This window comes from Desmodus rotundus, chromosome 3 (assembly GCF_022682495.2).
Source record: "Desmodus rotundus isolate HL8 chromosome 3, HLdesRot8A.1, whole genome shotgun sequence".
NCBI classification, from domain to species: Eukaryota; Metazoa; Chordata; class Mammalia; order Chiroptera; family Phyllostomidae; genus Desmodus; species Desmodus rotundus.
Window position 1 is genome coordinate 9,748,028 of NC_071389.1, and position 25,907 is coordinate 9,773,934.

General features: G+C 55.8%; 1 protein-coding gene across 3 annotated transcripts; it reads right to left on the bottom strand.

The window, feature by feature from the left end:
- Nucleotides 1-955: 955 nt before the first annotated feature.
- Nucleotides 956-24,566, bottom strand: RCC2 (regulator of chromosome condensation 2). Of its 3 annotated transcripts, none has more exons than XM_053920423.2 (13): nt 24,412-24,566; nt 22,954-23,239; nt 18,225-18,318; nt 15,137-15,280; nt 12,366-12,497; nt 11,907-11,995; nt 10,551-10,665; nt 8,436-8,602; nt 7,196-7,376; nt 6,834-6,939; nt 5,907-5,979; nt 3,982-4,059; nt 956-3,341 (listed from the first exon to the last, which is right to left on the bottom strand). In XM_053920423.2, the coding sequence occupies exons 2-13, from the start codon at nt 23,230-23,232 to the stop codon at nt 3,237-3,239; spliced, it is 1,563 nt and encodes a 520-aa protein (XP_053776398.1). In that variant the 5' UTR covers nt 23,233-23,239; nt 24,412-24,566; the 3' UTR covers nt 956-3,236. The 3 variants fall into 3 exon arrangements, with proteins under 3 accessions (XP_053776398.1, XP_053776399.1, XP_053776400.1); XM_053920424.1 differs by having other exon boundaries at nt 24,293-24,419; XM_053920425.2 differs by lacking the exon at nt 24,412-24,566 and adding an exon at nt 23,807-24,026.
- Between the last annotated feature and the right edge of the window lie 1,341 nt (nt 24,567-25,907).

Genomic DNA, 25,907 nt, shown 5'->3' on the forward strand with positions numbered 1-25,907 from the left:
TGGTACCCTTCAGGCCTCATGAGCAGCTGGCTTTGTCAGAGGCTGTGATCTCCTTGAGGTCTGCAGGTGCAGCCTCTGGGAGACAGGGGACATCAGGGGTGAGCCTGGGTCGACTCCCATTACACCTAAGTGTCCAGGAAATGCTCACTCTAGGGCCTGAAGCCATCTATTCCCACCTGCCCACCCACCCACCTGCCCACATGTTTAATGGCACAAAAACGCCACTACAGCAAGTGAGTGATTCTGGCTGTCCTCACCCTGCCTCTCCTCCCACGATGTGGTGCTCCAAGCAGCCCAGGTGCTTGGCGTGGGGGCAATGCCGGCTGGGAGGGCGGGCCTGCTGGCGTAAGCAGCCGGGTCCCAGGCCCCACTGAAGAGTGAGCAGAGTTGAAACGGTGGCGGCTGCAGGGGCCTGGTGGCTGGTGCTGTGTAGCTCAGCCAAGTAGGCCTGGAGGAGCAGCTGGGGCAGCAGAGAAAGGCTGGGGCCTCTGAACACACAGCTTGCCTCCTGGTACTCCCGGGGGGCAGCTCACCATGCTGCAGGTAGGGGGCCAGTGTGGGTGGAAAAGGCACATTTGTGACCGTGCTTCACTGACAATAAGGCTCCCTTTTAGTAGCAACCGACACTGGATGTTTCTGGACAGAAAACATACCCCCCGTTCTGGTGCTTTCCATGCCCTGTCTCATCCTCCCCCAGTGTGGTGTATATAAAAGTCCACTTGGGCAAGAGAGGTGCTGACCCTCCCCAAGTGACCTCCCAACTCCAGGATGGTTTAAGCCAAGACGCTTAAAAGCACCCGTCACCCTGGGCGGCTCTTGTGGCAGCCCCTTGGCGGGAGCTCCAGCCTGGGCAGCAGGACGGGGGTGCGTGTGCAGGGAGGGAGCCGAGGAAAGAGAGTCGGTAGCGTCCTTACCTCCATGCCACTGAAAAAGAAGCACAAAAGCCAAAACAGAGTAAACAATGACGCTGTTTATTTAAAATGTTTACTCCAAGAAATATATATAAAAAAAATAAGACAATTACAGCACTAAACCAGGCACCTTCGACCAAATCACAACCTCCTCTTAGATTCCCCTTCACCCTAAGCCGCCTCTCCCAAATTCCTCCTGAGCTGGAAGACACGGCCAATGCCACTCTCAGCTCTGGTCACTCTGTCCCTTTCTCTTGGAGTGCAGGACCCACCCACCCCACCTCCTTGTTCTACAGGAGTTCCCCCAGTAGGAAGTTCATTTTAAAACTCTAAGCCAAAAGGGAGTGATTGTGGGAGAGAGAAAGGGCAACTTCACTTGGAAGGTGCATCCCTTTCCTGCTCCAGTCCCTGGCGAGGGGTTCCAGCATCGGCTGGCGGTGGGCTGCAGACTGTCAGTCCGCTGGGAGACCAAAGCCCTGCTTAGCCAAGGGCGGATCCTGCAGCAGCAGGGCCCAGGCTGCTGCTCCCAGCACTTGCTTGGAGACCGCATGGCCCAGGAGGCTGTGCGGGGACAGGGAGCACAGGCACCTAACCCCATTCCAGGAAAGAGACTTGTCGGGGGAAACGGGTTCCACGTGCGGAAGCTTGAGTTAGAGACGGTGGCTTAGGGGTGATTTGGACAAACCAGGTTAGTTTAGCAGAAGCTTCTCCCCTGGACTATTGACTGAATGCAGGACAGCGGAGATGAGCATGAAGTCAGACTGTCTGAGATACAGGCCAGTCCCCTCACACGAGGCCTCACGACCGGCCAGAACAGAGACCATTACTACAAGCCCTGCCCAGGCAGAAGCCACTGTGAGGAAGAACGGGGACGAGTAGGAAAAAAAGCAACAACTAGATCATTTTTGGCATTTTAACATCAAGACAATGACAAGTGGTAACAATAGCAAAGCAAAAAAGTAATAAAAAAGACCAATATTTAACTTTCCCATCCACCCAAGTCTCACACTGAAGTTCTACCCCCGTCTCCCCAGAAGCACCACTGACTAAAACACCTATTTAAAGCACCCAAACCGGTCCAGACCATCTCGGAACCAAGAGCCCCGGCCAGAGCTGTCGCTTCTCTCGGGTCCAAGTGTGAGGAGCGTTCCGGGAAAGGCACCTCGTAACTCACGCAGAGCAGCGGGACGCTGGGGACCAGCTCGGGCAGAGGGCACTCGGCGGGGAGCCGGGTGGCAGTCACAGCATCTGTGCTGACACGCGGGGAAGGGGGACTTCCTCATCCCAACTGTTTGGTACCACAGCCAAGCAAATGTGACTACAGAGCTGGGAGAGCAGGCCTGGACCCGAGTCTCAGCAACAGACCGGGCTGTTCCAAGCTGGATCCAGCGGTGGGGGTGGGGGGCAAAAACAGAAGCACAAGGCGATAAAGGCTGGTACGTAAGGGCTGGTCCTTCTTTGCAAGGACTCCAGAATGCACTTTCTACTGCTGGCTAATCAATCTCTAATGGCGAGTGCTGGCGAGGTGGCCCCGGCTCCTCAGAGGAACCTTAAAGCCGGTTCTTGAGCCAGATACAATGTCCCCCGACTGCGCCCCCCGTCCCCCACTGGTTCCATGATCACCTGATTTTCACTTGGACTTCCTTAACAGATAAGATAGATATAAATGGCTAAACACATACCCACAGCCCCCACCAGGGGGGAAATGGTAGATTCTATTAACGGTGCAGCCACAAGGCAGTGGGCGGGGCTTACAAGCAGCCACGGGGAGAAGAGAACCAAGGCTGGCCTCAGCTGGTCTACAGGAAAAGGCGGCGAGGAAGTGACCCAGATGCTTCCGAAGCACGTGGGCATGATTTTGGATAGAGTTGGACCACCAGGGACCCTCTTTGCCAGTAATGCTGCCAGTTCCCAAAAGGGACGTTTTTTTCTGAGTAAATGGTGACTCCTGTCCCAGGTCACACCCACTCGGACCACAATGCTGATTACAATCGGAAAGGGGAGTTTTGAGAAGTCTATTTGGGAAGCAGGGGGAAAGAAACTTAAAAAAAAACCCTAGATTGCTCAAAGTTTTTGCCTCTTGTAGGAATGGTAAGTCACCTATGAGCAAATATTTTAATTAAACATGAAGAGGGGAAAAACTTTGGAAAGTGTACAGAAAAGGTAGTTGACGTTGGATCACTTATAAAACGGAACCTCAGGGGGTCTAACAGAAATGCACCTTCAGTCAACTTCTGCTTGTTTCAATCCCTTGTCTGACTTCTCGCCCCAGTGCACGTGGAAATGACAGCTGCCGCGGGTGTGGAGTGGGAGACTCCGGGGCAATCAGAGGGTGCGGGGGTTATACTCTGGCAGTTTCTTGATCTTCTCCTTCTCGGTCTCACTTTCATCTCTCGCTATCACCAAGGAGTGTGAGTAGCCCATGGCAACCTGGAGGGACAAATCAGGGTTGGGCGTGACACTGTGGCACTCAGGTGTGTCACACTGAGTTGGGAGCAGACAGGACACTAGCCAGCTGGGCGGGCAAACTGGGTCAGCATGGGGAAAAATGGAGGACGCCTGAAATGCATAAAAACCCTTTACTAAAGGCGACTAGTCTCATGCCTGTCACCAACCCCCTGCCACCAGGGCTTCCACACCAACTGTCAATGGGACACATGGGTCCCACTCTGTTCCCTCAGCCTCTCTGGACCACAACCCTGCCTCGTGAGAGGACACACACCGCCTGCATCTCGGCAGACAGAGCTGGTGGCCTGGCAGACCTAGCGGCTGAGAAGGGGACTCACCCTGCCACCTGCCCCCGGCCTAAGGGTGTGTAGTCTCAGGGGCAGCTACCAGGCAGCCGTGAGAGAGGGAGTCACCCTGGAGCAAATCCACCTGGGGGCTGAGCGGGGGCCAGCGTCGTCCAGGGTGAGGAGGGCGATGACGTCTGGCCAGCGTGCCTCTGTGCGTCCCTCGGACGGCTGCTACGCATCGGGAAACTAACACAGGTGCCCGCAGAGACCAGAAACAAGGACGGTGAGGTGTGAACGGGCACATGCTCTCCCTGGCAGCAGAGGTCCCGGCTCACCTGCTCTGTGAAGATGCCGTCCAGAGTCTTCACCTCTTGAGCTGCAGTGGAAGACTTGGGCTTGTGGTCCCCGTAGCCCTGGCGAAGTAAGCGGAGAAGGCGCTCACAGATCTGGGGTCACTGTGGCACGGGCCGGAAGGGGAACAAAGGCCACCTGCTAACTGGAGCCAGAGTCTGGCGCTTCTCTGTGACCGAGCCCTGCTGCACCCAGACACGAGGGGCCAGGCTGAGTGAGCAATATTGCCCCCAAAATGTGTTGCCAACACGTAACTATTTCTTAACTTGAGGAGGATAGAGGCCCACCTGTAACCCCTGGGGATTTCTGTGTTAACAGGTACCTCTGGGGACATCTCACTGATGAGAAAACACCATCGTGAGCCCAAGAAGAAATGGCCACTACTGCACTTCAGGGCTACAAGGTCACACGGAACACTGGCCGTCTACCCGCCCACCATCCATTATCAGTGATGACGCCACCATCGCCCTACCAGGGACAAAAGGTACCGGTCAAGGACTGCTGGGGGGAGGGGCCGGGGCAGGTCACAGGTGAGGAGGTGGGTGATTTCAATGCCAGCAGACCCCTCAGCTCGGCTCTAACAGAGGGACTACACACTGGGGACCTCCCGCCCCACTTCCATGTGCCACCAGGCCCCACCCCCTGCCTCCCCTACAGTGAGTGGCTCCTCAAAGTGCTGTGCCTGAGAGGCTGCCCTGAAAGTCCCTGTCATTCCTCTCCAGTTCTAAAATTGATCCTCGGCCTGTATTTCTGAGAGGCCCCTTCCTGAAACAATCCATCAAAACTGGGCTGGTTCTCAGGCCCAATGGGACCCCTCCAGAGCCGCCGGGCTGAAAGTGGGTGCACAGCGCCCAGGAAAAGGCACGTTTTCCTGGAGACGGCTCAAGGGATCAAGCCCGTCTTCCCTCATCTCCACGGTGCCACCAGCCCCGTCCGCAACAGGCGGAGACAGGAGGGAAGACAGACGGACTACGTTCCCAGCAGGAAACACAAGAGCCGAGCCGAGGGCCAAAGCACAGGGGGCGGACGGTCAGGGCGAGCCCCAGCCCCGCTGTCCTTCTGGAGGAGGACCAGTTAAGGGCTGCCCCGAGAAGCAGAGGCGTGTGGTCGGGGAAGGCCAAGTACGTGTGAGAAATCGAGAGCACCACTTCTAACCGCTCAAGTAACTGAGAAAAAGCAGGGAACACACTTAAAACTTACTCAGGAGAAAAGAGGGAAGATGTCCCCAGAGACCTAAGAGGCTGGCTGGATGGCACACAGCTCCATGAACGGCGAGGGCCGCTTATGGAGCTCCAACGGCCCAGAAGACCCAGGCGGAGGTAGCAGACTCCATGCACGCCCACCTCGTGGTTTAAAAGGTCCTGCTGCTCCTCTCACTCAGCCCCTCCCGGAGAGGGGAGAGGCGGCCCTGGCCCTTCCTATCACCCTCGCGCCACACCTACGGTTTACAAAACGCAGGGTGAAGGGGACCCAATCCCTCCCGATTCCCGTGTCACAACGTGGACAGAAAGGAGTTTCGCAGTTACAGCTGGCCCTTGAACAGTGTGGGGGCTGGTTAGGGACCAGCCTACGCCAAAGTCGACAATCTACGGGTCACTACGGTCAGCCCTCCACACGTGCACATAACACTACGTGCCTATGGTAACGCCCCTGAATGCAGGTCTGAGCGGTGAGGCTCAGCTGACCCGCAGCCGACTGGAAAAACTCCGCGTGCAAGTGGACCTGTGCCGTCCAAGGGTCAACTGTGTTTGACGGGCACAATGCTGAAGTGCTCAAAGATTAGGGAATAATAGTGCAGGCCTTCACCCAACAAGGAAAAGGGACATTTTCTCCAGTCTACATATTTTTAGGACTCGGTCTCTGCGAGCCCACACTGGGCTCTGCCTCCCGCGGCGCAGGGCCAGCTTACCAGCTCCCCGAAGGTCGGTGATGGGCCCCAGCTGATCGTGCTTTCGTCCGCAGCCACGATGATGCTGCTCTTCCTGCAAGTAGGCAGAGGCAGTCACCAGACAGCCAGCAGCCCAGGCCCCGTACCTGACCCAGCCACCACGGTGCATCTGGTGGGCCATCGGCTCAAGAATATGGTGTGACATACTAGCTTTAAAATCAAGTGCGTCTGTTAAAACTCCACAGTGCTCTCACTTCCTGGTAATGCACAGTAGGAAGGCTAACAGGGTTCTCTGGAACCCTTGTGGGCCCAAACTGCAGAGCCTCACACTGGACCCCAACCCGCCTGCCTTACCTCTGCCTCACTTCTACACAGGGTTCTAGGGCTCTTGGGAGGTGGGGGTGGGGTAGTCACCTTTGAGTGAACACACTGGCAAAAGGAGACCAAATCGGGATGACATGGAGCTCCTTCCAAAGGGGGTGGAACCTCACAAGTAATTTGGGCAGGATTAGAGGTTCCGACAGATTAAAGTCACCCCCCACCGGTGTCCCTTCTACAGTCTGGCCGGGGGCTCGGCAGCAAGAACTTCGGGGCAGCTCGACAGGGGTCTCAAACTGACGTGACCATCACTGACTCGGATTTCTTCTCACCAGTGTGTCAGAGCTGCTAAAACCCCACCGTGTTTCCCTAAATGTGACCTTGAACTGTAGTATAGGCAGATCACACCAAACGTCCGAAGAAGAAACACCTTCAAAGCGACTTTCCATGGAGGCAGTGAAACAAGTCATCTGCTTCAGGACCTGCCGCCCCATGACAAGCACAGTCCCTCCCCTCCTGGACTTGGGGTTCAGTCCACCCGACCCCTCTCAAGGGCAGGCCTTTGTGTGCATGTCCAACACACCCAGGAGGGGACGGACATCCTGCTCCCCAGGAGCCGCTGCCACATACCCACAAGCCAGACTCCGGATTCTCCAGCCACAGAGGTCCTGCACGGCCTTCGGGTACATGGTGGACTCACGGGATGTGTTGGTGGCCCCCCAGAAAAACAGACCACCTGGGGAAAGACAATCACGGGCTCCTGTGAGCAGAAAGAGCCGAGTTCTCACCTTTGACAACACCAACGAGACAGGCTACAGGGTGGGGACCACCACTCGAGACGCCAGACACCAGTGACAAAGCAGTGTTGTGCTCGAAAGGACACTGGGAAGCAGTCAATGAAATCAAGGCCCCGGGAGCTGGACCGTGGCTGTGGTTCCCACAGGGCACCGGGGCGCACCTCTGCTGGGGAGGGAAACCACGGCATCACTCACCCACTTCGCTGACGGCGAAGGAGCAGGTGTAGCCGGCGTAGATCTGGGATGCCCCACGCCCGGGGAAGTCGAACAGCTTCACCAGGCGGGGGACCATCTCGTCCTTCTGTTCGGCATGGCCCAGCCGGCCATAGCCACCGAAGCCCCAGGAGAAGACGCGTTTCTGGGAGTCGAGGACCAGCTGCGGGAGAGACGACACAGGGTCGGGGACAGGCCTGCCAGCAGGAGGGGTGGCAGGGGTCCTCATTTCTGTTCCAGAGAACCTGGTCCATCGGCTAAGGGCAAAGGGCCCGAAACACTGAAGAGACTCTGTCCTGCCACCTGCCTCCGCAGGTGGGGGGGAGGCAACAGGAGCGGGAGCAGCAGCAGCAACACGAGGACTGTGCCAGGGATACCGTGTTTGCTCTTATTTAAGTCCCAGGTCTTTCCGGTCCCTCACCAGAAGAGGGACACGTCCATTTCCCCACCGACTGAGCTGCAGAAAGGACCAAGCAGGCCTCCCGCCACGCTTTTCTTTAGACTCCCCCCTCCCCCACCCCGTCCCTGGTGCAACAAGCACATGGACGTTCCAACAATTCAAAATGTTTTTGTCTTCACACTGTCTTTGGTGTTTAACGTTTGAATCACGTGAAATACAACCTATTAGGACAATCTGACGACTTCTGCTGACTAGGCTGTTTCTAGACTTTAAATGACGGAAACCTAACTCCAAGCCCCTGCGCAGCAGACTGGGAGGCAGACACCAGGGACGGAGCTGCGCCCCAGGTCACCCAGACGGACGGCAGCCCCCAGGACACCAGCTTGGTCTCTGGACTCCCAGCCTCATGCTCTTTCAACAGAGAAAAGGGCCGTGTGCGACTCATGGACGTTCTCAGCAAAGCAGCCGCGAGGAGCTGAGGTAAAGAGAATTTGTACACAAAGTGCATTGCCATTCACCTCGAGTGACCTCAAGGAAACCACTTTGGTCGCTAAAAAACGATCTATGAAAACTAGACAGCATCTCCCTACAGGACTCTGTCCATCCACCCAGAGGGACGCCCGTGACGTTGTGTTGGACAGAAGCAAAGCAGAGAACGGCGTGTGTGGCCCCCGCCCAAATGTCTGCGTGCTCAGCTACGTCTGCAGGAGTTGGGAAGAAAGCTGCAGAGCCAGCTGCTGGGACGCTGGAGCGTTCGCTGCCTCCCTGTGGAGGGGACTCTCGGGAAGCAGGAGGAAAACGTCAGGAACACTCAGGACTTACTGTGTGGTTAGCGCCACAGGCCACGTCTCGGACGACCACGTTGGGGACTGGCAGAATCTGCCCATCCTTCGTCTTCTCGATGAAGATGGCCACTCGCCGGGGCACCAGCTCGCAGTCATACTCTATCCGCTGCGCCCGGGCGATGAACTTCCCGTCCGAGTTGTGTCCTGTGGTAGCCAGAGCCAGATGTCAGCAGTGGCCACAGCCCAGGGCCCCGTTTGCCACAGCGGCTGACCGAGCACCTGCCCTAAGCTGGCCGGCTGGCACCTTTGTCAACAAGGCAGCATTCTCCAATCTGAGGCACAGCCCAGTCCGTGGCTGTGACACCTGGTTTGTGGGTTGAAACTAGTTATTCAGGTATTTTAAAAAATGAACTGAAACACCAAAGGACGTGGTCTACAGTAAGGGCATCGCTTTGTTTCTACGTTCCGATCGGGCTGCAATGGTGAGTGTACTCACCGGGGGCTGTGGGCTGCAAAGCTGGAAGGTACTGGTCTGTGTCCTGCTTGGGGGCCTCAAGGAGCCCCTGAACAGGGCTGCGATGGACCAAAGAGTCCACCACGCCGCCAGACCTGTCTTTTTATGCCTTACCAGTAACCCATATGGATCGTTATGGTTGGTAAAATAGTTAACTGGCACACCCTCATCTTTGTCCTGCCTGACCTGGTAAGTGTACTGTGATGCAGGATGCGGGGAGGGGGGTGGGAGCTGGTAATACACTTCTCCAAGGTCACATTCAGTTCCAGTTCCATAAGGGATAGCTCTGGGTTTGGACAATGAGATTGAAAACAGGTTTGCAAGCTGGCAAGTAAAGAATAATTGATCCTGTAGGTATAAAAGCTGATTCTATGGATATAAATAAGCCGATTTCTCAATACCTCTAAACGAGTGTCGACTAAGCAGATGAGATCTGTATAAAGTGCTTAAATGGTGACTGGTACACAGTAACTGTGTGTTAGCCATTTTCACCAACTTCGCTGGATTCTCCCTGAAGGAAAATCAACTGGCTGTGATAAGCCACATCTCTGCAGATCTGGGGCAGCCACAGGCAGCAGGGGAGCCACACTCGGTTCCGGAAGTAGACCAGAACGCCCTTCTGGTGTTTAGCTCGGGGCTGGGGACCGCATGAGGGCCTGTGGCTATGGAAACGCTTTCTCTAAGTCTCTGGCAACTCCCTGGCAACCAGCACTGAATGTACGTAAGGGGCTGTTCTTTCTTATTCATGTCTGTCTTGAGGTATATTTAGTTTCACAAAGTCACTGTTCCCTAAAGTCTAAGGCCAGAGAGACGCTCCTCCTTCTATTTATGCAGCCTTCCATCTGCCCGCTGTAATGACGTGGAGCCCCAGCAACCCAGATCCGGGGGCGAGGACCCTGAGCGGCATGCAGCAGGGAGCCAGCAGAGGGCGCCCACGCCCCACCTCCCACGCAGAAGGGGCTGGGGGTAGGGGGGATGGGGTGGAGTGGGGAAGGCACCAGGAAGGGGAAAAACATTTCAGTGTCAGATGGGAAAAGAAAATGGAGGCCTGTGAAATCCGGATGGAGAGACGTCCTGAGAAGTGGCGAGAACTGCTTCCTGAGTTTTCTGTTTTCACTCAATGAGCTGCAAGTACGTGTTTTTACATGTGCACATGCTGCACGGCCCAAACAAGACAGTCTGTTTAGGGATGAAGACGGGAAGGGCTCCCACCCGCTCTCACACGTGGCTCCTCAGGTATGTCCCGGAAGCGATCGCCCAGGCCGGGGATTCCAGAACAGCCTTAACCTTGCGTCACTTACTCGTTTTCCATAAAGGCGCATCTTTCAATACGAAACTGAATGAAAGGGGTTTGGTCCCCTTTGAAATCCTGCATATATCAGTGAACTCCCAAATCAGAATAAAGCACCTTTTGTCAGGCCGGGGCCCTTCTTCTTTAAGGCAAGTCATTGTAACTGACACTCCCCAGCCTGTGAGTTAGGACGTGCTGTTCCACTAAGCGGGAGATCCACTTAAGGGACCAGGGCTATTATCTGCGATCAATTACCCACATTCCTGACACGTGTGCAGCCCCCCGCTGAATTCTGGTTCTAAATATACAGTTATACCACAGAGCTTTTAAAAAGTGTACTTCCATACCCAGCTGACCATATTCAGGGCACCCAAAGGAGTAGAGGTTTCCTTTGCAATCCATTATCATACTGAACTCAGCCCCACAGGCCATTTTGGTAATTGGCTGGCCGTTGTACATTATCTGAAAAGAAAAGACAGGAGACTTTCAGACACAGTTTCTAAAGGTTGATTAAAAAGTCTCTACCTCTCTGGCTGGTGCTGAAACAATTACTGGGCTACAAAAGAAATGTAATGGACTCAACCATTCTGAAGGCAAAAGCTTAGAATATGCGTAAAGAACACCCTGGGACCCCTACATTCCCACTAGAGTCAAGTTCAAAGGCAGGTGCCCTGGGAATGCTGAATTCTGCTGACCGGAGTGGGACTGAGCGTGGGAGACAAGGGAAGCTCACCATCACAACCCTCAAATCTCTCTAGTCACTAGCTCAGCCCCAGCGTTTCAAAAAAAAGCTTTTCTAAGTGTTACTGCCAACCAGTGAAATAATCGCCTGGACTTTCTCCTTTACCTCTGCAGAGATACTTGGCCACCGGTCTGAACTGAAGGTGTGAACAAGACACAGACTGGTCCAAAATTAGAAGTCAGAAGCCAGCGAAGGCCCCGGGTAACTGAACGTGGGATTTGAAAACAGATCTCAGAGAGCTCTTAGAAAACGTGCTATTCACTGCACTCTAGTCGCATCTGGGAAAGACCGTGACAAGTGGGGGGAACAAAGTAACAGCGCTGCGGGAGAGCCACAGCAGACTGGGGACGGGGTGGGGACAGATCCTCACTGGAACTGGGGACAGGGTGGGGACTCCGGGCCCCGTCCCCTGCTGCTCGCATCTCTGGAAACCCTACCCTACTGTCCTGCTGAAGAGCACGTGGCTGACACAACAGGAATGCTTCAGAAATCCTCCAAACCACAGACCGGGGTGGCCTGTGTCTCTTTTTAAGGCCCAGAAATCTGAGTCCCTCCATCATTAAACCACTTGTCAGACGCTTGTTAGCATTCTGCTGCCTTGTATAGTTCATGTTTTAGGCGTAAGTCCCACCCCTCCAACTCATTCCTATTTGCGTTCTAGGCACCTGGAAGGCAACTATTGGCAGATAAAGACGAATCACACCCATATAACATTTCCTCCTTTTTTGGGGACAGAACAGGCTTCACACAAGGCCTCTGTAACATTATTTCATTCAGAAGGAAACTCCGCTTTCTGGGTAGTTTTTCAACGGCAGACGTACATCAAACCTGCTCTAGAGACTACGGCATGTAATTCCACTCAAAGCATGTACACTCTGAACGAGGAATCAAAGAGAAATCCCCGCTCTCATCCCAGAAAGTCAAGCACAAAAGGCTGTCAGGGCTGAGGAGGGCGAGGTACCTGTGCGGGGCTCGGGACGGCGTCCGTCTGGTTGCCCAGGCCCAGCTGCCCCATCTTGTTCTCTCCAAATGCAAACACGGAGCCCGTTTCTGGAAGGAAAGAACGATACCACGAAAGGGAAAATAACGCTGAGGGCCCTGAACTAGATCTGGAGTCAAAGGCTCCCAAATCATAAAAACAGCTCCTTTGCCAGTGAATGCAAGTGAGACGGTGTTTATGCCAAAAGGCGGTGGGTGGAGCGGGTGCTCAAGCAAAACCTTTTCACAGCACGCCGCTCTGGCCTCTGCCACAGGGGGCAAGGCCCTACGCCTCCCAGGAGCTCCCACCCAGGCTCTCCGGGGCATCTTTCCCATGCTGACCAAGGGTCACAGGGGCAACTCTACTCCCCCCTCCCCCACCCAAAGAGGACCATTTGACCTCTTGCCACAGTAACTACTACAGAAACCAACCATCCCTTACCGGTCAAGGCCAGGGTGTGGTTCCGCCCACAGGCTGCAGACACAATCACCTCGTGGCTGAGACCCTCGATGAGTCTGGGGGCTTCCACTCTCTTGGTGTCCCCATGTCCCAGCTGCCCCTTCTCATTTCGACCTGTGGAGCGAGAGCAAGATGAAGTGGGAAGGACAGAGGACAGCCAGAGCGGCTGCACGGGGCACGCAGGAACACCCAATGGACACAGGCCTGGTCTCCCAGGTGCCCTCCCAACGAGACATCCACGGAGGGGGAAGGGAGCTCCAGGGTCTTCGTCAGTGGCTGGCCTTCTGGGGCCTGCCTGAGTGGGACTGGGTGACCAGGGTGAGACACTCCCCAGGGATGTCTCCACCGTAGCCACCTGCGGCCTAAGTCAACTCCCCGGACCCTCTTTGCTGGGGCGGCAGTGAGGACCATGTGAGCACTTCCCTTCGCTCTCTGCTCCCATGGAAAATGGGGGGACGCTCTGTTTGGCCTGATGTCACACACAAGCGGAAGTGCTCATGGAAACGCAGGTCTAACGCCTCACGGCCCTGCCAGACAGCTGTCCCCTCATTCCCTTCAATACAAGATGTGGTTTAAGACGGAGCCATTTCGATACCTGCCATCCAAGTTTGACGACCTCAGTGCTCTGGGTATCTACTGGGGCCCGTCTGGCTTCTGCTTGTCACTTCTCTTCCTTTTACCTGCCCTGTAAACGGAGCTCACCCACCATGGCCAACCCCACCTCCTTGGTACCACCATTCACAGGACTCCCGGCTGTGTGGGCCCCAGTGATGGACAAAAGCCAGGCCCATGTTGAACACAAGCCTTCCCTCTGGAGCTGCGCTGGCTGTGGGGTCCACTGGCAGGGAGGCCTGAGGAGGCGACCCCGGCCGCCAAGCCCCACACAACACACAGGCCCCCTGGCAGAGGCCCTCAGCTCCACAGCGGACATGGCGAGTTGTGTGGGCCAGGAGGAGCCTGGACACCCCTGAACCTTCTCCCGTTTTCCACACCGGCTCCAAACAAAACAACCCAATGAGCCAACAGCAGGTTGAGGAGGAAAACCCCACCCACTACTCAACAATTCTGGAGCTCTGGGGAGGTTTTACAGGGCCACAAAGTCAGAGCAATTCGGGGAAGGGTGGCGGTGGCTCATACCCGTCCTCAACAATGAACTTGACCTTTATTTAGGTCACAGGAAATGGGAGCAGAGCCGCAAAGACAGCGCCACTCATCCTGGAGCACGCTTGAGGAAGAAGTTACTGGCCTCAGGTTACCTCAGGAAATCCACTTTGGCCATGAACTTTAACTTCGGCTCTCTAGCAGGACAGGCAGACTCCAGCTTCTGACGGAGCTGCCCAAGCTCCCTGCAAAACGCACTTCAAACACAGGACAAGTGCTGGGTGGGGCTTGGGGGGTGACTGGCTGGCGGTGCCGACCCCTGGTGAGTGACGTGCAGTATTGCGTCAATGCTTCTGGGCGTGCACAAGGCCTCTCACCTTAGGGTGACCGACAGCGGCCCCGTGACACCCCACTTGCACATCGTCCCTAGCTGCTGGCACCACGTCTGCTCACAGGGACACGTCTCTGCCCAGGGCCAGGGTAGGTGGACAGGGTACAGAATCATTCCCTGCCCACAGGGTCAGCAGAGGGGACGTTTTTAGAAGCACCACGTAAGGGCAACTCAGTAAAGAGACCAGGAAGGAGGTATTTAAAGTCGCAGACCGACACAGACCGCGCGCTCAGCGCTGGAACACGAGGTGGGAGGGGTGCCGAGGAGGCGGGACACACCTCCGTGCCAACGGGGCGAAGATGAAAACCGAGGCGATGTCAGCATGCATCAGGAGACTATGAAGCACAAATGTGGGCCAGACTTGTTAGCTTTTTTTCAACTGAATGACGAAATTAGCAGTGGAGGGAGAACAGATGTTAACATATTTGAACATCGTTACAGCAGCTCATGAAAGGGCAAAAAACCGGTCCAAACAGACCCAGATGAAAATGCAGCCATGTGAACTAAAAGCTGGCCACAGGACAGAAACAAGGGGCAGGGACGAGGGCCGGCACACCGGGGGAAGAGACCGGGAGCTGCCAGAAGGGCGCGGGGATAAACGGGGCCTCGTCAGCGGCTGGATCGGTGGCCTGGAAGGGGCAACGGGCAGCAAGGCGTGTGAGCCCTCGCCGGGGACTCTGAAGTGGAGCAGAGCGGCAAGGCAAGGCTCAGGGAAGCACCGAGTCCCCAGGCGGGAAAATCCAGCAGCAGGGAAAGCCAACCAACCCGGAAAAACAGAGTGAGAAGAGGACAAAAGGGGCCGTCAGCTATGCAGACCAGCGTGGCCCCCAGAGGCAGAGGCCGACTGCAGGGCCTCGGGGCCCATGTCACGATGTGGCTGCTGTAAACGCGGGTGGCATTTAACGTGGCAAGAACAGGGGTCTAATGTCACGGTGTTGAAAAACAAGAAGGGAGGGGGACCGACCGTCTGTTGCGGGGACAGCAGGCCTGAAACAGGAATTCAGCTGCAGGCACCCCGGTATCAGAGACATGCAGATTCAGTCAGAATGGTCAGGAAAAGGCTGCCCGAAGGAGGAGCATCCAGAGAATTAGGGGCCGCGCAGCGAGGTGGAGGGTGCCACGCAGCCATAGGTGCAGGCAAGACCGATCAGGACTCGGGAAGAGGAAATGGAGCCCTGCCGTGGAGAACGCAGAAGGGATGACAGCACCGCGGGCGCCCGGCTGCATGAGTCACCGCAGTGCTCAGCCGGCTCGTACTCACCCCAGCTCCACAGCTTCCCTTCCGTGGTGATGAGGAGGCTGTGGGCAGCGCACGAACCCGAAACCACTGTCCGCACCCGGACCCCCGACAGGCACCCATATCTGTGGGGTCCCCACAGATTCTGACCAAGATTGCGGTAGGCAGCTGCAAAGAGAAGAATGCAAATCTAACACCTGCAGTGACAAGCAAGTGAAGAGCACCCCCAAAAATGTCACCAGGCCCCTAGGGTCCACTCTCCTGGGGTACAACTGCAGGGGCCCTTGGGGTGCCACCTGAGAAGTGAGCACCTCCAGCACACTGCCCCTTGCTCCTGAGCTGGTGCAGACCTAGCCTGTGGCCACTGAGCATGCCCTCCTGCAGAGCTATGGGGTGGGGGCCAACCCAGGAGAGCCGACAGTGGACCTGGTGTCTCCCACCGCCCCACCAGCAATGTTGCAGCCGGGAGGCTCTCAGTGCAACGCTGAGCATCCCATCCTCCACCACAACCTGCACTCCTTGCAGTCTACCAGGCCCTCTGCTCCCTGCCAAACCAACCCCCTCACCATTGGTTTGCTCCCTTCTCAGGGGTCCCTTTGCGTTCACTTCCCATGTATTCACTTCCCTGGAGAACCCTTCCCTGCCACCTGCTTATTCTGCAAACCTCAGGTCAAGCACCCCCTCCTATGGGGAAGCCCTCCCCGTCACATCCCCTTGAACTTGTCACTCCCCACACACCAGTGCCCCGTGAGTCCTGCCACAGCACTTACCCCACTGAACTCATGTGCCTTCCCACTCTGCACCGGCCACTGGGGCCTCACCAGCGCCTGGCACACGGGAAGCACTGTCAGTAACGTTAGCGGGTGTGTGGGAGGGACGAAGAAATAGCCACCTCCTTCAAAATCCCCGCTTCGCCCTGTTAGTGGATGGGGCGTGGCCACTGTTTTGTTCAGTATGTTCACCCTGGGACTCTCGAGGACAGAAACTTGAACGCGTCTGTGGGCCTCTGGTGACTGTTACGAAATGCTGGCCCCTGCCAAGTCTACTGTGTCAGGTTGGTCGGGACATGGGGATGGAGTGAAAGGCTGACTTCTCCATCAGGCTCCTGGCGCCACGGAAAAGTATCTGTACTGATTGTTCAGTGTCAGGCCCCACCCTGCCTGCGCCCCACCAGCAGAGGGCGCCACTCGTGCCTTCTGTCTTGGTAGCAAGAACTCCAAGTCACAGTGTCACATAGTGACAGCCTTGAGCTTCACCTGACCTCACTCCTACTACTAAAAGGTGGAAAGAAAACCCCACAACGCCTCGGGGCTAGAGCAAACCAGAGAGGACAGCCTTCGCAGTTACCGTAGGACTCTTTCAGAGAACCCCATGGCCTGTTTACCATGAAGGCAAAACAGGGGTGGCATCGGACCGAAACCAAAGTGCACACGCCATGTGTCATCTGTGCCAAGAACACGGCAGCAGGGGACCACCGCGGAGGTACCGGTGCCACAGCCGACCTAGCCTGGCTGAGGAACCCTGGCTGGTAGTGACCCAAGTCCCAGGAAATGGCCAACAGCTGTCCTGGGCCCCTCGGCTGGGCCAGCGGTCATGAACTCCCTAAGATCACCAGGCCAGGCCCTAAGCAGAGAGGGGGCAGGCATCCCTGTGTGACCTTGAAAATGAGCTCTGCTCTGGGCTGCTGCTTTTACAAGATTCACGGTGCTGTGCCCCTGGGGCTCTCCCTGTCCTCACGGAGGGCAGGCACGCTTCAGGGACAGCAGGAAACGGGGGAAGACTGGGCCGAGGGGCAAAGCCATCCTTCCCTTCATGCCTGGCACCAGCGGGAAAACAAGTCCTACCTCCCTTCCCTTTCTGTCTACTAGCAAGGTCGCGGAGGACTGAAAAATATCTTAAAATACTTTTTAAATTTTTTAAAAAATTATATAAAACTTCATTCAGAGGGAAGAAAACCAAGAAAGCAGAGTTGGGAAACAGAGAAGAGAGAAGGCGCTCTTCAATGAGCCCAATGAAGGCAGAATTCCCTCGTCGAGAGTGTGGGAGTGGTTTTCAACCCACAAGGCGGTTTCCCGACCTTCCTCGCCTCATCCTGCACCCGCAGGTGACAACCCAGGCCGTGCCGCCTGCTTCCCACTGGAACTTACTCCTCCTCTCTGGGCCAAGTATCTGGAACTGGGAGTGGGGCGCTCATGTGAAGAGCCTGAGAAAAGATGCCGCATGTGCCCAGGGCTGGCAGACTTCGGTCACCCCACACCAGGATGGATTTCCTGGGGACACCAATAGCTAGGGGGACTTGGGCCCCAAGTCTGGGCACTTTCCACAGCAGGAGAAAATGGCTCGGACCCACTGCTGGTTCGGCTAGACCCTGAGCAAGCGCTCCTGCGTCTTCAGGGAATGAGGTGATCTCCATGTCCCGAGGCATCGGAGCTGTCAGGGTGCAAATATCTGCTCACTGGGCAAGGCTATCAAGTACTCCGGGACTCTTTCCAAATGAAATCAAGAAGCCATAAAATGTGGCACCACGCCAGCCTCGCCTCTCTGGGCTGGGCTGGCATTCCCCCCGGGGAGAGGCCCATTTTCTAAAAGAAGCGTTTAGGGACTGAAGTTCCTTCTCAGGGCTTCTCCGCTCCCTCCACTCTAGACTGTCACTCGCCCTGTCAACCCAGCTACCGCAACAATTTGGCAGCTCGCAAAGAAATGTGGACTCTTCCGAAAGATCTAACAGTTTGACTTGTGACAAATGTCTAGGACATTTTGACATCCCACAGGAGCAGCTTCATTTTAATAAAAACAAGTGACGGGAGAAGGAAGATGGGGAAAGGTGTCAATGTTTTATGTGAAGCTACTATTCATATTTTTCTGTATAATCTTAAGGGAATTTGTTTTTTAAAAGCAGAATTGTGAGACAAGACTCACAGAAGACCAGGGTTCAGATCCAGTGCCACCCCTAGAGTGGCTGTGTTGCCTCAGGAAAGTTACTTGGCCTCTCTGAACATTCTTGTAAACGAAGAGACTACTTACCTGGCAGATGGTCACCAAATTACAGCAAACACCTAGGAAGCATGCAAGAAATAGTAGCTTCTTACAGCTTTAGAACTGTTTCTCTTACCTTGTTGTTTAGGCACTTCTTTCCGACCAATCAAGTCCCAGTTGGTTGCCCCAAAAATCAAAAGCTGCCCTTTGCATTTAGACCCTTCAAGTTTCTGCAGAGACAGAGAGAGGGGGAAGAGGAATTAGCCTGCAATGCTGCTTCCAGCTTCCTAAGTCTGTCCAACAACGGCAGGAAACAAAAATACACTATCGACACTTCCGCCAGCGGATGGAGGCCCGGGGGGCTCACCACCTGGCCAGCCCACGTCAGCGTGCCAACCCCAGCGCTGCCCCAGTTACACCCAGGCTCCTTGTCATCCTTTCACTTCTGTTTAAAATGTCTTTTGCAAAACTTAGACACACACACAAAGCCAAGTGACATCCCTCTCCTCCTCTACGTGGTGGCTACCCTGGCGGGACGTTTTGGCATCATGCTGTGTCCTCTGTAAGGTGAACACATCTTCACTTCCCTATCAGGGATTCCATCTCTTGGGGACCTCCGTGTGACCCAAACCTGGCGTCGCAGGCATCCTGCAGTACAGGTCCTGTCGTGCTCGCCTGCTTGGCCACGTTTCCATGGCTGGAAGCTGGGCTGTCCACAGGACACCGCTGGCAGTCAGCGTGCGAAGGGGGGACACACAGCCAGGGATAGAGAGGGACTTGGCTGCACTTAAATAATTGAAAGGACGGCCTTTGTCGGAGGCCAGTCCATCCCTCCAGAACCCAGACTCGGGTTACTTGATCGGGAGCCTAGTTTCCCCTGGTTATCTATCTCCCCTTCTTTGTTTTACTGGCGGGCCTGGCTGGCACTCCCTACAGGTCTACTGCAGATGAATGGCAGCCAGTGGGTTCTGTCCAGCTCCCCGTGGGAGGAGCGGCCCCGAGGCTCTGCCATGTCACTGACTTGCTCTCTACTGTTCCTCGGGTCCGCATGGAGGGGGCAGAAGACATGGGGGGGAACTAAGGCACCATGGGATGAGCCATCAGGCCAGAGAACGGCGGAAAAGGGTCCCCGGAAGGACAGCACTGCAGGCCCGGCGGTCCCCCCTCCGGCCCCCCCACCCCAGGCGGGCAGAAGGCTCCCGGGTGCCATGTGCCGCACTCACTGTTAACCACTCGACACCGAGATGCCGTCACCGCATCAACAGTTCGCCAGCGCGGTCGGCCACCGCAGGACCAGCAGCTCCACCACTGCCAGAACTTGCTGCAAGCGCCCTGGGCAGGAACAGGGTCTCCTCTGTGACCTGGAGATGCCACATCTGCATCAGTGGTCAAGGGCTCGTGGACACCATCAAGCCAGCTAAGCATTTACACAAAAACCCAAACTTTCTGACACAAGGTGTTCTGAGAAACCTCGGGAACCTGAGTCTACAGCAGTGACAGTGGTCGAGTCCTGGGGAGGGCGTGACGTGTTACCTTGTTCAGCTCCTCGCTTCGGGCAGAGGGCAATGACCCTTTCAGCGCTATTACCTATATATCTGTTTGCTGCAGACAGCTTACTCTCACTTCTCCGAAATTTAATTCTTCCCTCTATCTCTACGAAATATAAGACTAAAGGAGAACCCCTAACGCCCCTTAAATCAAAGCCCATGTCCCTCTCTGTCAGAGCTGCCCCGGCCTTTACTCGATGCACCAAGAGGTTCTTTCTGGATAAACTCGAATGTCTATGGCACTGCACGTGCCCAAAGGCGAGAGAAGCTGGAAGAAGTCTCCCCAGCAGGACGAATAAGGGTTGCCTCACCTTGCTGCCTTCCCGACAACCCCAGTCATGGAAGCTGGGCAGAGATGAACCAGCCCAGCAGGAGAATGCACTCACTTCTTCAGTCAACAAAACGGGGTTTCTGGGCCAAAGCAAAACTTCTGAATCATTGCCCAAGTGTAAGGAGCCTGTTTATGAGCCTGAACCTTTAGCTTACATCCACTTGCAAGGCTGCTGCTCTCGGCATAAGAGAGACCACTCAGGGAAATGCCAGCAACAACAGACTCCCTAGTGGGCTTTCTACTCAAACGGACTTTAAGCTCGGCAGTTATTTGGCCCTTTCAGATGGGAGATTTGTCTCAGGGTCCACAAAACGTCAGCCACCCAACACTGGGAAAACTACGAAGATGTGGACAGCTGGTGCACTCGCCCGTTTTCCAGGACTGAGCACAGGCTGCTTGCTTGCTTGCTTGATCTACAAGGTTATTAAGTTCAGAGGAAACTGGGGCTGCGTCAAACCCAGGCCACCAGAGCGTGCTCATCTGACATAGCCACTGTGAACCCCAGGACCTTGGAGAGGGCATTTTCTGAGACTGAAGCAAGTGCGTTTTATGGAAGTGCACATGGTTTACTGAAAGCAGCTCTGCTCCTCAACCATCCAAGAACCTGGGGCTCCCCTCTCCCAAGTGCAGTGCCTGCAGCTGAGCCTAACTAAAGGCAACTGTGCCCTCACAAACCTCCTTCGCGCAGCCCTGAACGGTGGCGAGGCTTGCGAATGTCTCAGTAAAAGCCTCTTTCTGAGACAGGCCAGGGGCTGCTGTCAGCCTGGGGCAGCACATAGGGTCTCCAGGGCCCCTGAAGAGGCAGAGACCTTGTGTTTCCTTTGGAGTCCAGGAAGCTGCAGCCAGGGATTCTGGGCAGAAGGGTCATACAGGACCAGGGCAGCGCTGACCCAGACTTGTGGAAGGGCAATGAAGCAGCACGGGCCCGGCCTTGACCCTGGACAAAACTCAATGGATGCTAATAAAAACTTAAAACTTGGGGTATGCACTTCCATGGGGCATAAAAAAAGCGCTTGTTCAACCTTCAGTCTCCTGAGCCTAGGACAGCGTGCTGACCAGTGCAAAGGAAATCGCCTAACAGCCCCTTTGTTTTTTAAGGGGGTTTGGGAAGGGTTGTATATATATGGATGTATACATATGTATACATCTCTCGGAACTTAAAAGATACGAAAAGTAAATGTAAAACCACCTTAAGCTGCATTGGACAGCTGTGCCTCCCAGTTAGACTAATAACAGCCCCACTCCCATCAGACCAGCAGCTGTGCACCTGCTGGGGGGGCCTGGAGTCCCTTTGCACTCTCCGTGTGTGACTACCTTCTTGGGTGAATCCCAGCATTGGGTGAGTCTCACTTCCTGATAACAAAGCTCACTGCTCTCCTAGGGTGACTGTCCACTCCCAGGAGAGAGAGCGAAGCAGAGGCAGAGCCCACCTGCCCTTTCTGTTTGGTGCTCTCCCACCACACAGGGACAGCAGGGCACATGTCTGGAGACCCACACTGCGTATCATGCTGGTCCAAATAAACAGTTCCTGTGGTCAGTTTCTCAAGACACTGGCCATTTCCCTAGCGCAGGTCTAGTCCCCACCCCAGATAAGACATTTCAGTGACATGGGCTCCCCTTCCATCCTGCTCCATCCTCTAGGGTGGCGACCCTTTGACTGCAAGAGGAGTTAGTGAGCATTTTCACAGGAGCCAAGTGCAGGGGCGTGAGGACGGCATCAGAAAACACCTGGGGCCCATGTGGAAACCCAGCCCCATGTGATCTCGGGCTGGGCTCTTAAAACTCTGTGCCCCAGTTTCCTCATCTATAAAGCGGATGGAGAAATGCATGACTTTCAACCATTTAAACATTGCCAGCGTTCCGCTGGAGGAAAGCACTCTGATGCTGTTAACCCTTCCACACCCTTCGGGGAGAGAACTGGACCTCTCCAGAGGTCCGATTCTAGAACCTAAGTGGAAGTTCTTACTCTCTTGGGATTACATGAGAAGCTGGTGAAAGCTCTGACCCTCTCCTAAACACTCATCCCACACTGAACTTGTAGCTTTGGAGGATCACAGAATCCAGGTTAAGAGTTCTGGCTCTGCAGGGGTTTGAGGCACATAAGTTGAGATGGTCACGATCTTAAGACCCAACTCTAATGAGCAAATTCAAGTCCACTTAGAACATGGGAGATGCTTCTTGCCTGGGGCTGCGGCGGGGGGTGTAGGGTGCTACACAGAGCTCTCACCTAGCCCCAGCGCCTTCGGACCCTAAGCGGTGAACACAGCTCAAAACCCTCTCACCCGGGGGCTTCCCGACCTCCAGGGGGAGGACTCTCTGGAGCATGCGCCCTCGCACCCCGCGCCAGCGCCGGCCGCCCCCGTCTCCCGGGCGGCGCGAGACAGTGAGGGCTGTAAGGGGCATGCGCAGCAGCCGCCAGGCCCCGCCTCCCCGGAGCTCCGGAGCCGAGGCGGCGGGAACCTCAAAGCCGAGGCGCAAACCGCCGCTCCCCGCAGTGCGCGGGAGACCCCTTCCCCTGCGGCACCGGGGCGGACCGCCGGCGCAGGAGGCCAGGGGAGGCTGGAGGCACAGAGTGTTACACCCCGTGCGTGCATCCCCTGCTCTGGCCCAAGACAACTTGCACAAGTCTCCCTTCCCGGAGCGGGAGGGGGAGGGGAAGAGGAGGCAGTAGGCTCGAGCGGCGCCGGGGGCGGGGCCATGACCCCCAAGCGCGGGCGGGCGCGGGCTCCGGACGCCCCTCCCCCCGCCGGGGGCCGGGGGGAGCGCGCCCCAAGGATCAACTGCCGCGCGGGCGGGCGACGCGGGGTCAGATAGGCCGCCGACCGCGCCTGTCTCTGGCCCGCGCCCACCCTGCGCCCTTTTGTTGTGCGGCGGCGGCGATGATGATTCAGCCCGCGGCCTGTGCCGGCCCCGCCACCCCCCAGGCCAGGACGCGCGCAGTGGCGCGCTACGGGCCTCAACCCCCTGCTCTCTGGCCCCGCACTCACGACGCGCTCCTTGGTGTGCTCTGGCTCGGTGATGACCACCGCCGCACCGCCCGCTTTGGTCGCCGCCGGCCGCGCAGCGCGCTTGCCCCCACCAGGTGCCCCGTCGAGATCTAGGCCGTCCTCGTCGCCACTGCTGCCACCACCGCTGCTGCTGCTGCACCGCTCCGGCCGTTCGCGCTTCCTGCCGGCTGGGCCGCCGCGCTTCCTGGGCCCAGCGCGAGCTGTGCCGTTGCCCGAGCTCGGCTCCTCCCAAGCCGCCGCCGCCTTCTTCCTGGGCATGGTCGCGCTGGAGGAGACACGGGGCAGCGGCGCACAATGGACGGGTTATAAACTGCGCGGGGGGAGGGGAGCGCAGCAGAGCCACCGGCCTCCACTTCCTCCCCTGCCCTCCCCAAAGTGGCGGCCGCGGGGTGGGCGGAGAGGGGGTGAGCCAGGAGGAAATCGCGCCCCTCCCGGGCCCGGCGCGCCTCCTCCGGGGAATCCCGCACGGTGGCCCAGGTCCCCAAATGCAATCCGGTTGGAGAAAGGAAAAAAAAAATGGAGACCCCGGCCCATCCTCAAGTTAGGTTTGCCTACATCGCATCACAATTGCAGCCTGGCCCTCAAAAAAGTAAAGGGAAAGAAAAAGAAGCCTCCGACCCTGTATGTTCTAATTAGAGGAGGCTTCAGGACACTTTAAAGATCCTTCTTTGGCAGCTCCGATGGTGAATGGACTCCCCTCTCCCCAGTCACCCCACCTGCTGCTTTTGTCTCCGCGCCCCCTCCCCTAGCTCGCTCAATTAAACGCTATTCTCTACGCGCCACCGACCCCCACCCCGAGTCCCCAATTCCGCCCCAGCCTTGGGGTTCCGACCTCGGGCTCTAATTATCTGAATCCTTCTGGGTGGGCTGCCCCCGACGAGCTGGGGTCGGGGGGCAAATGAAGCAGGCCCCCGACCCCAAACACCTGCTCGCACAGACACGAAAAATAAAAACTTTAATGGTGCCCAACTCTCCTGGTTTTTCCCCGAAGGTGAGGCCGAGCCGATCACTCGGATCCCGGCTACAAAGTGCCCTGCTCCGCGGCTACTTTCCCCCAGCGTCCCTGCGCTTTCGTCCTGTCTTTTTTTTTTTTTTTTTTTTATTGATTTTGAACAATGGGATCTCTGTCTGTCTCGGATTAAACCACGTGGATCCGCCTTCCTTCCCCTTTTTTATTCATTCAGTCCCCCAACCCCCCTTCCTCAGGTTGTTTGGGTTGTTTTTTTTTTTTTACCTTTTCTCCTTTAAAAAAAAGGAAAAAAAAACTTTCCCAGATCCCGCAAACTGATCATTGCCTATTTTGATTTTCAGTCCCTACCTGGTTGGAGTGATGAGAATCCGGAAAGAAAAAGGAAGAGGAGAAACTAAAAGACGAACCCGAGGGCTTCTCCCCGCACCCCGCCCCCCAAGCCCAGATGAGGGCTCCAACCCACTCACCAGATACACTTAAAATGTAAATACAGGCTCCCAGAACAAACGCTACAATACAAAACAGAAACACTTGTGCGGCCGAGTGGCAAGCGATCGCTGGCTGGACGGGCGGCGCGGCTCCCGGGGCGCGTGCGCCCCCTGCCGGCCGGCGGACCCCCACGGCGGCCCGGCCCGCGCCCGAGGGACGTCTCTGCCCACGCGAACCTGGCCCGAGCCAGGCCACCAGACTTCACTCCCGCTTCCTGCGCGTTCCACAGGCCCCGCGCAGTGCGTCTTGGGCCTTCTACGCACAGCGTCCTGAGCGTCAGAAATTTCTTTGGGGTTTAGAAGAATGTTAGATTGTTTTTCCCCCCACCGGACACGTCTAGACAGGTCACCTGAGGACACTAGCTGGAAAATACTTTGCTCACGCCTCCGCCAACGAGGGACGTGCCCTAATTGAGTGATTGGAATGAAGCACGAGTACAGTTTAAATAATTTTGTTCTGTACAGAGAGAAGACATTGTATATATTTGGTCTGTGGAAGGGTCCCCAGTATGTAGTAAGGTGGTGTTACGTGATAAGAGTTACAAAAAGGTTTGCTAATTAATATAATCAACTTGGAGGCCTAGGATGCTTTGAAAGCTAGTTTTGATGGAAATTTCCCACTTTTGACAAATATTTAGTGAGCCTCTGGTACACGCAAGGCACACAGTGCTGAGTGCTGGGGATACAGACCTAGAGGACAAGATTTATGTCCTAGTGGAATGCAGGTCTAATGGGAAAGGTAGGCACTTAAGTAATTACATGTGTGATGGGTGATGGTTTCAGGGCTACCCCAAAATATGGCACCTTGGCATATTGAATATTTTAAGCTGAAGGAGTTTTGAGAAAATGACCACCCACCCCCACACCCAGCCCTTCTTCTCTGAAATAGGCCATAAAACACTCAGGTGACAGGTTTCCTGCTGGTACCAGGAGGAAAGGAGCATCCTTATCTCCAGAGACCAAGGGACACAGTGAAGAACCCTAATACGCAGGCCTCGATAAGTTTGCTCCATGTAGACACTTTCCCCTACTCCTTAACCTCCCCTAGTCCTCCACTCTGTCCACTCTTCAGCAGAAAAACACACAGGTATGTTTCTTTGGGTCTTCATATCCTTACAAAGGCTCCTCTGTCACATAACACTTACATTAAAATACATTTGCAGCCCTGGCTGGTGTGGCTCAGTGGATTGAGTGCCGGGACTGTGAGGCAAAGGGTCGCTGGTTCAATTCCCAGTCAGGGCACATGCCTGGGTTGCAGGCCTGGTCCCCAGGGGGGGAGCACTGGAGAGGCAACCACACATTGATGTTTCTCTCCCCCCCTAAAAATAAATAAGTAAAATCTTTTAAAAAAATAAAATACATGTGTACCCTTTTCTCCTGTGAATTTGCCTTTGTCAGTATAATTTTCAGACTCAGGTAGAGACTCTAAGATGGTCGAGGAAAGCTGTTTCCTCCCCTACATAAGCATTGCAAAG

Coding starts and splice junctions, on each gene's coding strand:
- RCC2 (XM_053920423.2), bottom strand. CDS start 23,232: ATGCCCAGGAAGAAGGCGGCGGCGGCTTGGGAGGAGCCGAGCTCGGGC. Junction 12,498..15,136: donor AGGGAAGCTGTGGAGCTGGG/GTGAGTACGAGC, acceptor CTCGCTCCACAG/GTCGAAATGAGAAGGGGCAG. Junction 7,377..8,435: donor CCTGTGGCGCTAACCACACA/GTAAGTCCTGAG, acceptor TCTCTCCCGCAG/CTGGTCCTCGACTCCCAGAA.